General features: G+C 38.6%; 1 protein-coding gene across 4 annotated transcripts in view; it reads left to right on the forward strand.

Annotated features, from left to right (window-relative positions):
- The window catches only part of PHKB (phosphorylase kinase regulatory subunit beta), a 221,781-nt gene that overhangs the window by 1,739 nt on the left and 205,891 nt on the right, over positions 1 to 14,151 (forward strand). Inside the window, exon 2 of one of the 4 annotated variants that reach the window (XM_043437858.1) lies at positions 570 to 682. The exons of 2 other annotated variants lie outside the window; for them this stretch is intronic. In XM_043437858.1, coding sequence (XP_043293793.1) covers positions 628 to 682 — 55 coding nt within the window. In that variant the 5' untranslated portion in view covers positions 570 to 627. The remainder of the gene's footprint in view (positions 1 to 569; positions 683 to 14,151) is intronic. One more of the 4 variants, XM_043437855.1, reaches the window with a different exon arrangement.

Genomic DNA, 14,151 nt, shown 5'->3' on the forward strand with positions numbered 1-14,151 from the left:
GAATGTGGTCACTTAAATCCACTTGCATGTACAAAGTAGTTGAATACATTGTATAAATGTTGGATGTTCCTATATGTTTACATCATAGCAGTAAAAGATACCATTGGAGATCCCTCCAAATTAGTTGAGGTTTCAGAGGCTTCTATAACTGTGTAGACTGCAAAGTTTCTTAAGTGAATCATTGAGTTCTCCAGATTCTGTTTGTTACTTTTAGAGGAGTATATAAACTGAGTTTTGTTTGAAACTTGGACTAACCTGACTCAGATACACACACCACTGCAAAGTTCTGAGCCATTGTTACATAGTAGCTTAGTCACTTCACTGCTCAATAGGGGATGTTGCTCTTATGTAATGTTTAATAAGTGGCCATTATATATTTCCTGCCTTATCCATATAAGCAAATGTAATTTATCAAAGCAAAGAAAATCAAATTTTCTATTCATAAGAGAGAAAATAAAATTATAATGAACCTCAATTATTGCCTTTGTTGCACACTGCATCATGTTAATAACTGCTCACACTGCTTTCAATTAATCTAACGCTGATTGCTTCTAACCTTCACTAAACAGTTTTGAAAATTGCTATAGTTTAGCCTGCGACGCTTATGATTAGAGTCAACAATTTGAAATGGCCAACTCACCTGATCCAGTCGTCCCTTCTCCACCAGCTTTCTTAAGGTCTGGTAAGTGTGTAGACCTGAAAAGGGTCACTCAGTAATTTTAAATATATTTGTTTCTGAAGGTTGCTATCACCATGTGATATCATTTTAATTTTTATTTTCTCTTTGGTGGGCCCAGTCCTGAGCACCATTTCTGTTATTGTTGAGCTCAAGTTTGCATTGTGTGTCGAATGTGGTCTGTGGTGTAAGAGGCCTGGGGAGTGCAGAGTGGAGCCCCTGCCTTAACACTCTGTTTGATCAGGGGCCATTCCTCAGTATCTGGGAGCCTTAATTGTTACCTTTGTAGATAAAATGCTTCTTTGGTAATTTTTGTCTTCTTGCATAACAAAATAAATTTTATAAATTAGAAATTTTTGATCAATGTTCCAATTATTTTTTCTTCATTAACTCCCTGTGAAGTAGGTATTTTTATATGCAGTTTCATAGGAAAGAGAAGCCACAGAATTGAAGCAGTTGTCCCAGGTCCTGAAACTATTACCTTTCAAGGCCTTTGTGGTTTGTCTTCTATCCCATGGTTTGCCTTCTATCCCATGGCTTCCTTAGCTTGGAGGGGGTGTTGGTGCACTGGCTCTTAGAGACCATTTTCAAGTTGGATTAAAGCTAGGAAATTGTTTCAGGTGAATGTTCTGGGTTTTGAAAAAAATTTGGAAGAGGTCCATGCATTCAGAAAATACTACATATGGATTCTCGTTAGGAACCCTGGCTTTTGAATGTATCCTAAATAGAAGGACTTTGTTAAGTGGCCATGGAGCTGAAATGAAGACTGAGCCACCTTGGGCCATTTGAAACCTGTTCTGTGCTTGAACACTAGGTGAAGCCTATTGGCTAGAGACAGCTTTGTCTTTAGTGTGCCTTAAGCAGAATATTCAAGCCTCAGGACTTATTAACAGGTAGATGTGAGATGAGCCAGTTAGCAGTGAAAAATTAGTGTTTTGGCTTCCCTATAACCATTTAGAAGTGATTCCTCCCTCCTCTTCCCACCCCCCACCCCCTCCCCCCACTTATTTTGAGCTGTATTTCAAATCCTGATTTGGCTAGATGAAGGGGAAAATTCTTGAAGAACAAATAGAAAATACCTTAGGGAAGAATCACAAATAGAAGAAAACAAAGCTTATGCTTTAAGGAAGGAAAATGATCCATGTCTTTATTATGTCTTCTAAATGACAAAATAGTGTATGTAACATTACCAATGATTTCTGATTTAATCTTTGAACTAGGAGAACATCAGGACATCTATCTTTGAACTGTACTTTCTTTTAAGCACCAGGCTCTGTTTTTCATCTTGGCTTTCCTAATAAAAGCTGGTGGATTTTCAGCACTGGTATAGTCATTCAATAGTTATGGGGAAATAGAATGCTAAAGGTATACTTTTATGTATCAGTAGTCCTGAAAATTTCAAAACCTAAGAACTATGCAACTTACACAGTGTTTAAAGCCATATAGAAGTTTTTCTAGTACCATAATATTAAATTGAAATAGAATGTGCCAAGAAACAAAATAGAAAAATACCAAACTTAATCATTATAAACCATTTTAGAAGATGGATTCCATAAAAATTACTTTCAATAGTGACACTTGGGGTTTGTCTAACCAAAACTTAGTGTTGACTGTAAAAAATACTTAAAACTTTTGTCTGTTAAATAGAGTGGTTTGCATAGTTTATTTACTAATTTGGAAATACTGCATTTATGTTGGAAATGATTTGTTTTTTGCTATTGTAGTTCCTTGGATGTTATCATTGTGGGAGAGTGTTTAACGGTGTGATTTCATTTAACAATCATTTTAAAGCATGCCTTGGGTTTATAGCTGAGCTTTTCCTTAGTACCTTTGGCTAGAAACTATTCAGTGTTACCAAAAGTGAAATCTAGTATCTTCATTTTGGAAAATTAGGTTCAAATATACCTAGATTGTTTTATGCATTTCAACCCTCTTTATTCCTGCTGGATGTGTTTCTGCTATGTTTCTTTTTATTTCTACTCTTTATTGAATTTAGCGTGTCCTTCATTTCTGTGTGTGCGTGCTTGAGTTGTGCTGTGACTGCTAATGTGTCAGTATGTGCTGTGCTTGAATATGCTTTCTTTATTTTGACTGCTTAAATCCAAAATGAGATCTTGATGTCCAGGTTTTTCTTTAAAGAACCTCTGGGCAAAGCGTACAGGACAATGAATTTATAGGCAAATTCCACAACCAAAATGAATTAACTAATTACTAAGTAAAGAGTGTAGCATCCAGTAACTTAGATTGCTTCTGTTTCTCATTTGACTACTGCAGTTCTATATTAAGTTAGCAGAGTTGGTCAGCTAGAGCAATCACTGTAACTGACATTACAGTTCAGGTATTTGTAGTAATTGTTATGGCATTTTGTAATGAGGTAAGAAATGTCTCCACATTTTTAGTTTTATTCTTAGATTATAAGATAATTAAAAAGCTCATACCCGACAACGAATCATTGGTTTATCTCTATTAGGCTGTGTATGTTTATCAGCATCTAAAGGAGTTCATCAGCATGTGACCTGAGTTTTTTTCATTACTTACTTCTTTTTAGGTTCTTTGATTAATTTGATTTGATTTTGAAGGGCATATCAATACCTGGTCAAATTTTATTGTATATTCTGGGCAGAACTCAACTTTTTATTTTGTGTGTCTGACATTCTCTTCTTTTTGGTCACTTATGTAGCAGGCTTATTTTTAGCCTAATATAACAGTCAACTACTTAATCAGGGTTTTGTTTTGTTTTTGTCTTAAAGAGACCACAGGCCTGAGGTTCCTGAACTGTTACGTGTTGTGGCACCTTCTAAGAGCCTAAGGAAAGCATACACATTTTGTGTTCAACTATTCCTGAATGTAATCCTGGCTCTGTTTACTATTTGTTTGATCTTGAGCAAGTTAATTTACTTCTTTGAGACTTGGTTTCCTTCTCTGTAAAAATAAGGGTCATAAAATTTACCTGAAGGGATTATTGTGAGGATTAAATGCATGAAACAGGGCACTCAAAGCTGGTGCTCTGGGACAACCCAGAGGATTGGGGTGGGGAGAGAGGAGGATGTGGGGGGGTGGTTCAAGATGGGGTGGAAACATGTACACCCGTGGCTGATTCATTTTGATGTATGGCAAAAACCACCACAATATTGTAAAGTAATTAGCTTCCAATTAAAATAAATTAATGAAAAAAAAAAACACTTGATATTTAGTAGCTGCCCAGTAAATTCTATTTCTTATCTTTCCTAAAAATGTGCGTTTAACAATATTGCTGGTTTGGTATTTAAGACTGATTTCACAAAAGCAAACATGGTTGCTTATCACTTTCCCTTATTTTGACATAACCTCATGAAAATTATTTGATTAAGAAGGCTAGTCATGATAAAATACAATTGGATGGAATCAGATTAAAACAGAATCTACCACTTGTTTTAATCTAAGTCTGTTCATTTTTGTCAGTAATCATTGCAAGTCTAAAGAAATTGTTTCTGAGAGTTTCCATAGAAAAACTTTTCTGACAGCAAGGAGCGTGATCATTATATACAATTAGAAGAGATATTTGGTTTATATTGGGTATGCTATGGGTTCCCTTCATCTAGGATGGAATTTTGAGGAGCACTTGTAAATTGTTTCCTGCTGGGAGCTCTGATCTCTTCTTACTATATGTCCTGCCCTGAAATCTTATAAGACTTAGGAAATAGAAGCCATATGATATCACTTATCTTGGCATGAATCTTATTGAGCTTAAAGCTTATTCTCTTTCTCTGTCATTTGTTGTTCAGTTGCTCAGTCGTGTCCAACTGTGACCCTGTGGACTGCAGCGTGCCAGGCTTCCCTGTCCTTAACAATCTCCTAGAATTTGTTCAAACTCATGTCCATTGAGTCAATGGTGCCATCCAACCATCGCATCCTCTGTTGCCCCCTTCTCCTCCTGCCTTCAATCTTTCCTAGCATCAGGGTCTTTTCCAATGAGTTGGCTCTTTGCATTAGGTGATCAAAGTGTTGGAGCTACAGCTTCAGCATCAGTCCTTCCAATGAATATTCAGGGTTGATTTCCTTTAGAATTGACTGGTTTGATCTCCTTGCTTTCCAAGGAGATCGTCTTCAGCACCACATTTCGAAAGCATCAGTTCTTCAGTGCTCAGTCTTCTTTATGGTCCAACTCTCACATCCATACATAACTCCTGGAAAAACCATAGCTTTGATTATATGGAACTTTGTTGGCAAAATGATGTCTCTGCTTTTGAATATGCTCTCTAGGTTTGACATAGCTTTTCTTCCAAGGCAACCATCTTTTAATACCATGGCTGTGGTCACTGTCTGCAGTGATTTTGGAGCCCAAGAAAATAAATTCTGTCAGTTTCCATTTTTTCCCCATCTATTTACCATGAAGTGGTGGGACCAGATGCCATGATCTTTGAATGTTGAGTTTTAAGCCAGCTTTCTCACTGTCTTCTTTCACCTTCATTAAGAGCCTCAATAGTTCCTCTTTGCTTCCTTCCTGCCATTAAGGTGGTAGAATGATTACTGTTTGCATCCTGGAAATGTTTACTGCTCTTCTCTCACTCACTCATGTCAAATTAACTAATGTTTAGTGGACCTCTCTGATGTTGTGGAAATTCTGTAATACAGTTGGCCCTCTGTTGGTTCTACAGTCTGAGAAAGCAGAAGGCCGACATACCATGCTGTTTTACTTAAGGGTCTTGAGCAGCCACAGTTTTTGGTGTGATGGGCAGGGGTGATGTGGTCCTGGATCCAATCACTGGTGGGTACCTAAGGACAGTCTTAATTCCAGTCTTGGAGATACTGGTAAATGATAAAGGTCTTAAAGAGGAGCTTATAACCTGATGGAACTTTTTGCAAAGCTAAAGATGACTTCAGTGCTTTTCCATGCCTACAGTCTCTAACAAGTAGTTGTTTCCTACTTAACTTTGCTACCTATAGCCATCACCTCCCATTGTACCACCTCTCTACCTCATCTGTTCTACAAGTCTTTATTTTTCTAAAATAAAGAACTGATCCTGTTATTCTTCTGACTGGATGACAAGCATCACTTGTCAGCTCCGTATTTTCTGCAGGATTAGTATGGGGCTTCAGAGAAGGCATCTCTGAAAGTGACATTTCAGCTGAAGGAGGATATAGGAGTCAAAGGAGAAGTTAGGGTAAAGAGTGTCCTAGTATAGGATCTTGGGGGTAGATAGAGCTGGATATTTGAAAACAGTACCCTTAAAGGACAAAACATGAATGACAGTAATAAGAAAGAGAGGATGACTGTGAGGGGGAGGGTGCTGGGAGGCTTGAAAATACCTGAATTTTACTGTAATTGGAAGGGAGAGCTTTGGAAAATTTGAAATAACAGAGTGGTAAGACTTGAGTAATATTTTATGAAGATTCTCTGGCTATTATGGAAATAAATTGGAAAGTGGTAAGAAGGCAGGGAGCAGCCTTATGGTGGAAGCCATGTTCTCTATGTCCCTATCTCTACATTTAGCAATTAAAAGTAGCAGTGCTAGGCATATGGAACACTCAGTCCTTCTTTGATGATAAATGACTGTGAAAGCACAAATATTGACTCTGTCATCAGAACAGATTCAGTCTAGATTCAGAAACTGTGGCCACCTTGATCATTTACCATTTTTGTGTGTATCTTTGACTCAACAGAGTAACTTTCAGAATGTGGCCAGATTTAATATAGGAAAATTTTCTGTGTGTATGTCTAGCAAATAGATTTATATCTTATTTTTACATTATTTGTGCATATTTTAAAGTAGAGGTTAACCATTCTGTTTCCGAGGACCACACCAAGAGCTCCCATATCTTTCTTGGTTCAGGCTGAAAGAGATATAAACATTTGATTTACCTGTTAGAAGATATTGGGTTTGTAGGAGATGTAAATATTCCTTTTTTTTATTGGTAAAACTTATGAAATTAAGATATGATTAAGATATGTCTTTTTGTGTGTGTGTGAGTCTTGAAGATAGACTCAAATCCCTAGACTAGAAAACACATAAAAGAAAACTGCAGCTGCACATGTTATATACTCGGTCTTGAAAATTCAATAAATGCTTTTTGATTGTTCATTGTAATTTTCTGTGATATGTTTTTAATAAATTTGCACTTGTTCTTATTTTTGTCACAATTGGCCTTGGCTGCCTTGATTAGCAGTTTTAAAAAGGTGAAAAAATTGTTGCTGGCTTTTATTTTAGTATTTTTTTTCTATAGATTTTATTAGTTTCTTTTTACCAACAATGATACGACTTTATCTTAGTCATTTGAAAAGAACTAGTTTACTTTTAATTTATTAATTCTCTTTTAGTTCATATTTCACAAATTTCTTGAGGATGTTGCTTTTTATTGATGAACAGATATATTAAGGGACTTCCGGAATCAGTGAGAATCTTTTTATGTATATAATTGAAATTGGCTATTTTTATGGGTTCTGATATATGTGTTGTCATCTTTCAAACTTTACATAATTAGTTTTGTCTTTAAAAATATACATTAATTTTTGTTATAAAAATTTTTAAAGCTTATTGTTTTAATTGTTGTACTTCATTATCAATAACCTCATACCATTTTCATGGCCTTCCTTTTCAACCATTTAAGATTCAAGTCTTATAGGACTTGAATTTTTTCGAATATTTAAGCCCTGGTCATAGGATGAACTGTCATGTTATTATTGGTGTGATAGATTTAGTCCATGGTTAAAGCTGTGAATGTAGACTGGCAAGAACAGGCCCAGAGTTTGGGACTGGGCAGTTGAGCTTTGGACAGTCCTTCATATATGTGTTCTTTCTCTTTCTCGTATGTTTTGAAAACATACTTTTCTCAGGTGCATGACTTGTATTCAAATTGCATTTCTATCCTCTTCCAGCAGTTGAGCCACTGAAGAAGTTTATATATATTTAGATTTTTTTTTTCAATGTGGTTACATTAACTTTTGAATTTTGATCATAGATACCTGATGTTTGATTATAGTTGTAAATCACTAGTATGCTGAAAAGATGACTTTGGCTTGAAGCTGCTTCAGGCAGCGGACTGTTTTTTCTGTGGAGCTTTTAGTCTGCATGTGACAGAGCGCAGTGAGCTCGGCCCGGAGGACAGCGCCGTTGCTGTGCCCCATCACTCTGCGCCTGGCACCAGGCACTGGGGCCTGCTCAGCCGATGGTTGGTGCCTCGTGTGTCCTGCCCACTAGCAGCCACTGTCAGTGAGCGACTGTCAGTGGTCCCGCTCAGCTACTGGACAGCACAGCTGTGGGCCCCACCTACAAGCAGCCACAGTTAGTGAGGGGAATTAGACCACAGTGGAGTGCTGGTTGTGAGGTGGAGGGTGAGGTAAGAGGCGGATCCTGGCCTTCTCTGGGAAGCTCTCCAGCTCACCCAGCCTTGGGCCAGCGGGTGAGCTGGGGGGGCCCAGAGAACAAGCTTAGGACTGTGTTCTGTGACTGTTCAGAGCCCTCACCTAGGCCACCCACTAGTCTTGGCCCAGGCCTTGAGACAGTGGTAAACCTCGCCGCCATCCCTATCTCTGCTACCTAAGAGCAGTCGCAGTCTGGCTGGGTCACAGTCTGGGACCTGGTCCCCACTGTGCAGGTGGCCTGAGGCGCCGAGGGCCAGTTGTGTTGGGCACCTGGCTCCCTCAGAGATGACTGCTGGGCAGTCTGGGGATGTGGCCCTGAGGGAGCTCCCAGCTGAGCTCCGCCTCCTCTTAGCCAGGACTAGGACCTTGGAGGGTGAAAGCTGGGCCTTGGGACTTGGCCCTTTCTTGTTAGGACAGAGAGTAACATTCTTTGGTAGAGAAACATTGTTACCTGACTGTGACCTAACTTCAAGAACAAAGAATATGACACCAAGAAGTTTGCAAAACAACTAACCCCGCCCCTCTTACCTTTTGCTTTTTAAAGGGCTTTGATGAAAGCTTTCAGTAAGTTTGAGGTTCTTAGGGTATGAGCCACCCATCTCTTTGCATGACCCAGTAATAAACCCTTCTCTCTTCCAGACTCCAGTGTTTTAGTATTATTTGGCCTTACTGTGTGTCAGGCACACGGACTTACGTTGTTCAGTAACATATAGGGCAGGTTATTCTTTTTGATTATTAAAAAAATGTTTTAACAATTTATGTCTAAACTTTTTAACAGCTTCTAGTTTATGCTGATTTCAGTTTCATATTTTATTTTTTCGTGTATTCTGAATATGTTTCTGTCATGAATTTTTATTTGTGTAAACAAATGACAGTTGTGCAAATCTAACAGGTTAAAAATTAAGGTCAGTGAACTGAACTGATAAACTTACTGTGATGTTTGATTTTAAACATTTTGATAGAAGCATTTACTGATACATTTATCTCAAGGATGGAAATTTTGGCTCAGGTATCAAGCAGCCTGTGTGCAGAGGTGTATGTGGTGTTTCTGTGTATATAATTTGACCGTAGACCATGCTATCTTAATGTAGGTGGCCTTACTATATTCTCTCTCCTTAAGCAAAAACAATATATGAGATAAGTTTTGAACAACAAAGCAACCCGTGGCTGATTGATTCCAAAGTGAGCAAGACTGTTAGGTTTTGACCATTTTGGAGCTATGGGTTTGTTAAGTGACTTCACCTAGAAATTTGTAGTAGGAAACCTGGAGCTCTAGAGAAAATGCACTGTTCATCATTAATCATTAGGCTTTGCTTATGACATAGTGTAATATTTATGTCCCACTGCATAACATCTCAAACTTTCATACTTCTAAGGACATTTTAAAAATATATCTTATTTAAAGGTTTTAGTTTTTAAACATAATGTCATTTGGTATTATGCTAGGCATTAGTAGAAAGCATTGATCATTTCTATTGATATGTATATTTTTTGCTTTGAAAGGATTTATTCCATTCAGATTGAGCCTTTTAAATATGGCTCATTTAAGCGAGTTGATTTTAGACTTTTACCATTTTTTATGTTAAACATCTTCTAAATGGTCTCCTGATAACAATGAATTGTCCACGTTAAATATCTGTAATAAAGAGGTATTTAAAATACTTGCTTATTTTCTTAATTTACATAGTACTGACAGTAATTGTCTTTGCTTTGTGGAATCTTTTTATGAGTTTTTATCTGTTTTTCTATCAATTCTAAGATCCTCATGTTTGGTATATTATCTTGTTTTCACGAAAATACTCAATAAAGCACAATTTGTTATACACACCTAATCCCAATTCTCAGTAGGCTTGTAGCTTTGATAATAAGCATTTGCTCAATGACTGCAAGGATTTAAAAAAAAAAATCCTAGCAGGATGTAAGGTTAATTATTATTATTTAAAGGAATAAAAAACTAAGGATAAGAAATTTATTACTAGATTCTCCTCCTGTATCACTCTATATGATCTTGATATTTGTGCCTAAGACGTGTACCAAATTTAAGCCTTTCCTCAGTCAAATTGTTCTACCTTTTACATATTTCTTGAATATTCATTCTTTTCTGCATCCCTGCTGTCACTATCTTAATTCAAGGCTCTAGGATGAATGTTGTAACCAAAGGTGGACTCATGTCTAGGAATCACCACTTTTCTGCAGTCTTTCACACTGCCAACAGTTATCTTTCTAAAGTTTGGATCATATCATAGGAAGCCATTACATCAACCTCCTCAGTGGTTCTCCATTATCCAAAGGATAAAATTCAAACCTGGATTCTACTGTTAAGCATATTTCACTGTTGGATAACTTTCCACCTTTCATCCAGGCTTCTGGATACCTTTCCACCTTCCTTTCCCATGTACAACTCTCTGCTACAGTGCTTTATTTTCCATTTCTTTTTGAATAGAACATATTTTCACACTAAACATATTTACCCCACTGGTCAAGTTCAAAAAAGGTAGAAAGTTCAAATTCAAAGAAGTAGTATGATAAATGAAACAAAATAGTGAACCTAGTGTTAATGAGTTTAGGACTTGATTAGGGCATTCTTGATTAGTCTTTAACTTTCGACAGCATATTCAGGGGCAAACTGCATGTGTCTTGACTTCCTTTTGCCCCTTACTTAAATGTCTTTAGCAGTTTCTGTATACTGATTCCCTTGAGTGGGAAAATGGAAGAAATCACATAGATTATTTATCTATATTTTTATAAAAATATAAGTCATCAGTTCAGTTCAGTAGCTCAGTCATGTCGGAATCTTTGTGACCCCACAAACTGCAGCATGCCAGGCTTCCCTGTCCATCACTAACTCCTGGAGCTTACTCAAACTCACATTCATCAAGTCGGTGATGGCATCCAACCATCTCATCCTCTGTGGTCCCCTTCTCCTCCCACCTTCAATCTTTCCCAGCATCAGGGTCTTTTCAAATGAGTCAGTTCTTTGCATCAGGTAGCCAAAGTATTGGAGTTTCTGCTTCAGCATCAGTCCTTCCAATGAATATTCAGAACTGACTTCCTTTAGGATGGACTGGTTGGATCTCCTTGCAGTCCAAGGGACTCTCAAGAGTCTTCTCCAACACCACAGTTCAAAAGCATCAATTCTTCGGTGCTCAGCTTTCTACATAGTCCAACTCTCACATTCACACACGATTACTGGAAAAACCACAGCTTCGACCAGATGGACCTTTGTTGACAAAGTAATGTCTCTGCTTTTCAATGTGCTGTCTAGGTTGGTCACAACTTTTCTTCCAAGGAGCAAGCGTCTTTTAATTTCATAGCTGCAGTCACCATCTGCAGTGATTTTTGGAACCCCCAATAATAAAGTCTGTCACTGTTTCCCCATCTATTTGCCATGAAGTGATGGGACCGGATGCCGTGATCTAAGTTTTCTGAATGTTCAGTTTTAAGCCAACTTCTTCACTTTCCTCTTTCACTTTCATCAAGAGACTATTTAGTGCTTCCTCACTTTCTGCCATAAGGGTGCTGTCATCTGCATATCTGAGGTTATTGAAATTTCTCCCAGCAATCTTAATTCCAGCTTGTGCTTCTTCCAGCCCAGCGTTTCTCATTCAAGTCCCCTATAATGAAAAGGACATCTTTTTTGGCTGTTAGTTCTAGGAGGTCTTGTAGGTCTTCATGGAACCATTCAAATTCAGCTTCTTCAGCATTACTGGTTGGGGCATAGATGTGGATTACTGTGATATTGAATGGTTTGCCTTAGAAATGAACAGAGATCATTCTGTCATTTTTGAGATTGCATACAAGTACTGCATTTCAGACTCTTTTGTTGACTATGATGGCTACTCCATTTCTTCTAAGGGATTCTTGCTCACAGTAGTAGATATAATGGTTATCTGAGTTAAATTCACCCAATTCAGTCCGTTGGATCACCTGTTAGATCATCGAAAAAGGAAGAGAGTACCAGAAAAACATCTGCTTCTGCTTTACTGACTGTGCCAAAAGCTTTGATTGTGTGGATCAGAACAAAATGTGGAGAATTCTTCAAGAGATGGGAAACACCTGACCACCTGCCCTGCCTCTTGAGAAATCCATATGCGGGTCAGGAAGCAACAGTTGGAACTGGACATGGAACAACAGACTGGTTCTTAATAGGAAAACAAGTACGTCAAGGCTATATATTGTTGCCCTGCTTATTTAACTTATATGCAGAGTACATCATGAGAAATGCTGAGCAGGATGAAGCACAAGCTGGAATTAAGATTGCTGGGAGAAATTTCAATAACCTCAGATATGCAGATGACAGCACCCTTATGGCAGAAAGTGAGGAAGCACTAAATAGTCTCTTGATGAAAGTGAAAGAGGAAAGTGAAGAAGTTGGCTTAAAACTGAACATTCAGAAAACTTAGATCACGGCATCCGGTCCCATCACTTCATGGCAAATAGATGGGGAAACAGTGACAGACTTTATTATTGGGGGTTCCAAAAATCACTGCAGATGGTGACTGCAGCTATGAAATTAAAAGACGCTTGCTCCTTGGAAGAAAAGTTGTGACCAACCTAGACAGCACATTGAAAAGCAGAGACATTACTTTGTCAACAAAGGTCCATCTGGTCGAAGCTGTGGTTTTTCCAGTAATCGTGTGTGAATGTGAGAGTTGGACTATGTAGAAAGCTGAGCGCCGAAGAATTGATGCTTTTGAACTGTGGTGTTGGAGAAGACTCTTGAGAGTCCCTTGGACTGCAAGGAGATCCAACCAGTCCATCCTAAAGGAAGTCAGTTCTGAATATTCATTGGAAGGACTGATGCTGAAGCAGAAACTCCAATACTTTGGCTACCTGATGCAAAGAACTGACTCATTTGAAAAGACCCTGATGCTGGGAAAGATTGAAGGTGGGAGGAGAAGGGGACCACAGAGGATGAGATGGTTGGATGCCATCACCGACTTGATGAATGTGAGTTTGAGTAAGCTCCAGGAGTTAGTGATGGACAGGGAAGCCTGGCATGCTGCAGTTTGTGGGGTCACAAAGATTCCGACATGACTGAGCAATTGAGCTCCACTGAAGCTATTTTTGTTGGTTTGCAGCCTTTTATTCTAGGGGGTGTGGAGTTGGATTTTCCTAAGAGAGTAAAGTTGCTGTTTGATCCCTTCTTCTTCTCTTTTTTCCGCTCCCCTTTCTTGTTTTTTGCAAGATGAAATAACTACCTCTTAGAACCTTGGCTCTCCTTAAAATGTAGATTCTGGTATAGCAGTTCTGGGATATGGCCTGAGAGTCTATAGTTCTAGCAACCTCCCAGGGAGGCCCTTCTACTAGTGTGCTAATGGATGGACTACCTTTGGGGTTAAACGTCTCTATACAGCACCGTACTTGTTGAGCAGCAGTCCTCATGTCTTCTCTGTATTATATTTTAGACTCTGAATCTTGGGTGCTGAATTAAGTACTGTCATGTTCCCAATCTTAAACTTCATCTTTGGATAAATTTGCCATTGTTGGTGTCCCTGATTCCTGTTCGGCATGACCCTGCAGTTCCTATGTGTGACTATGACTGTTTCTGCAGCCTCCTTTTGCTAGTGAAAGTGAAAGTCGCTCAGTCATGTCGACTCTTTGCGACCCCATGGACTATACAGTCCTTGGAATTCTCTAGGCCAGAATACTGAAGTGCGTAACGTTTCCCTTCTCCAGGGGATCTTCACAACCCAGGGTTTGAACCCAGGTATCCCACATTGCTGGAGAATTCTTTTCCAGCTGAGCCACAATTGAAGCCTGTGAATACTGGAGTTGTAGCCTATCCCTTCTCCAGAGGATCTTCCCGACCCAGGAATCAAACCGGGGTCTCCTGCGTTGCAGGTGGATTCTTTACCAATTGAGCTTTGAGGGAAGCCCTCCTTTTGCTAGTATGGGTCTCTTTTACCAGTTTTTTGGTCTTCTCCAGGTTCTGACTTTTGTCCTGATTTTACCTGGACCAAATCCTTTTAACTCAGCTTCCCAGGGCATTTGGGTTGCTAGTTCAGGACTCTTGTTTGAGCCTGTTGCTATACATTAATAGCAAAAGTTAAATTTTACAGCAAATGTTATTGGAGGTGGGTGGATATTATTTATATTTCTGTCCAGTGTCTTTACCGTACATTTTTTCTTT

The sequence above is a fragment of the Cervus canadensis genome, chromosome 18 (assembly GCF_019320065.1).
Source record: "Cervus canadensis isolate Bull #8, Minnesota chromosome 18, ASM1932006v1, whole genome shotgun sequence".
NCBI lineage: Eukaryota > Metazoa > Chordata > Mammalia > Artiodactyla > Cervidae > Cervus > Cervus canadensis.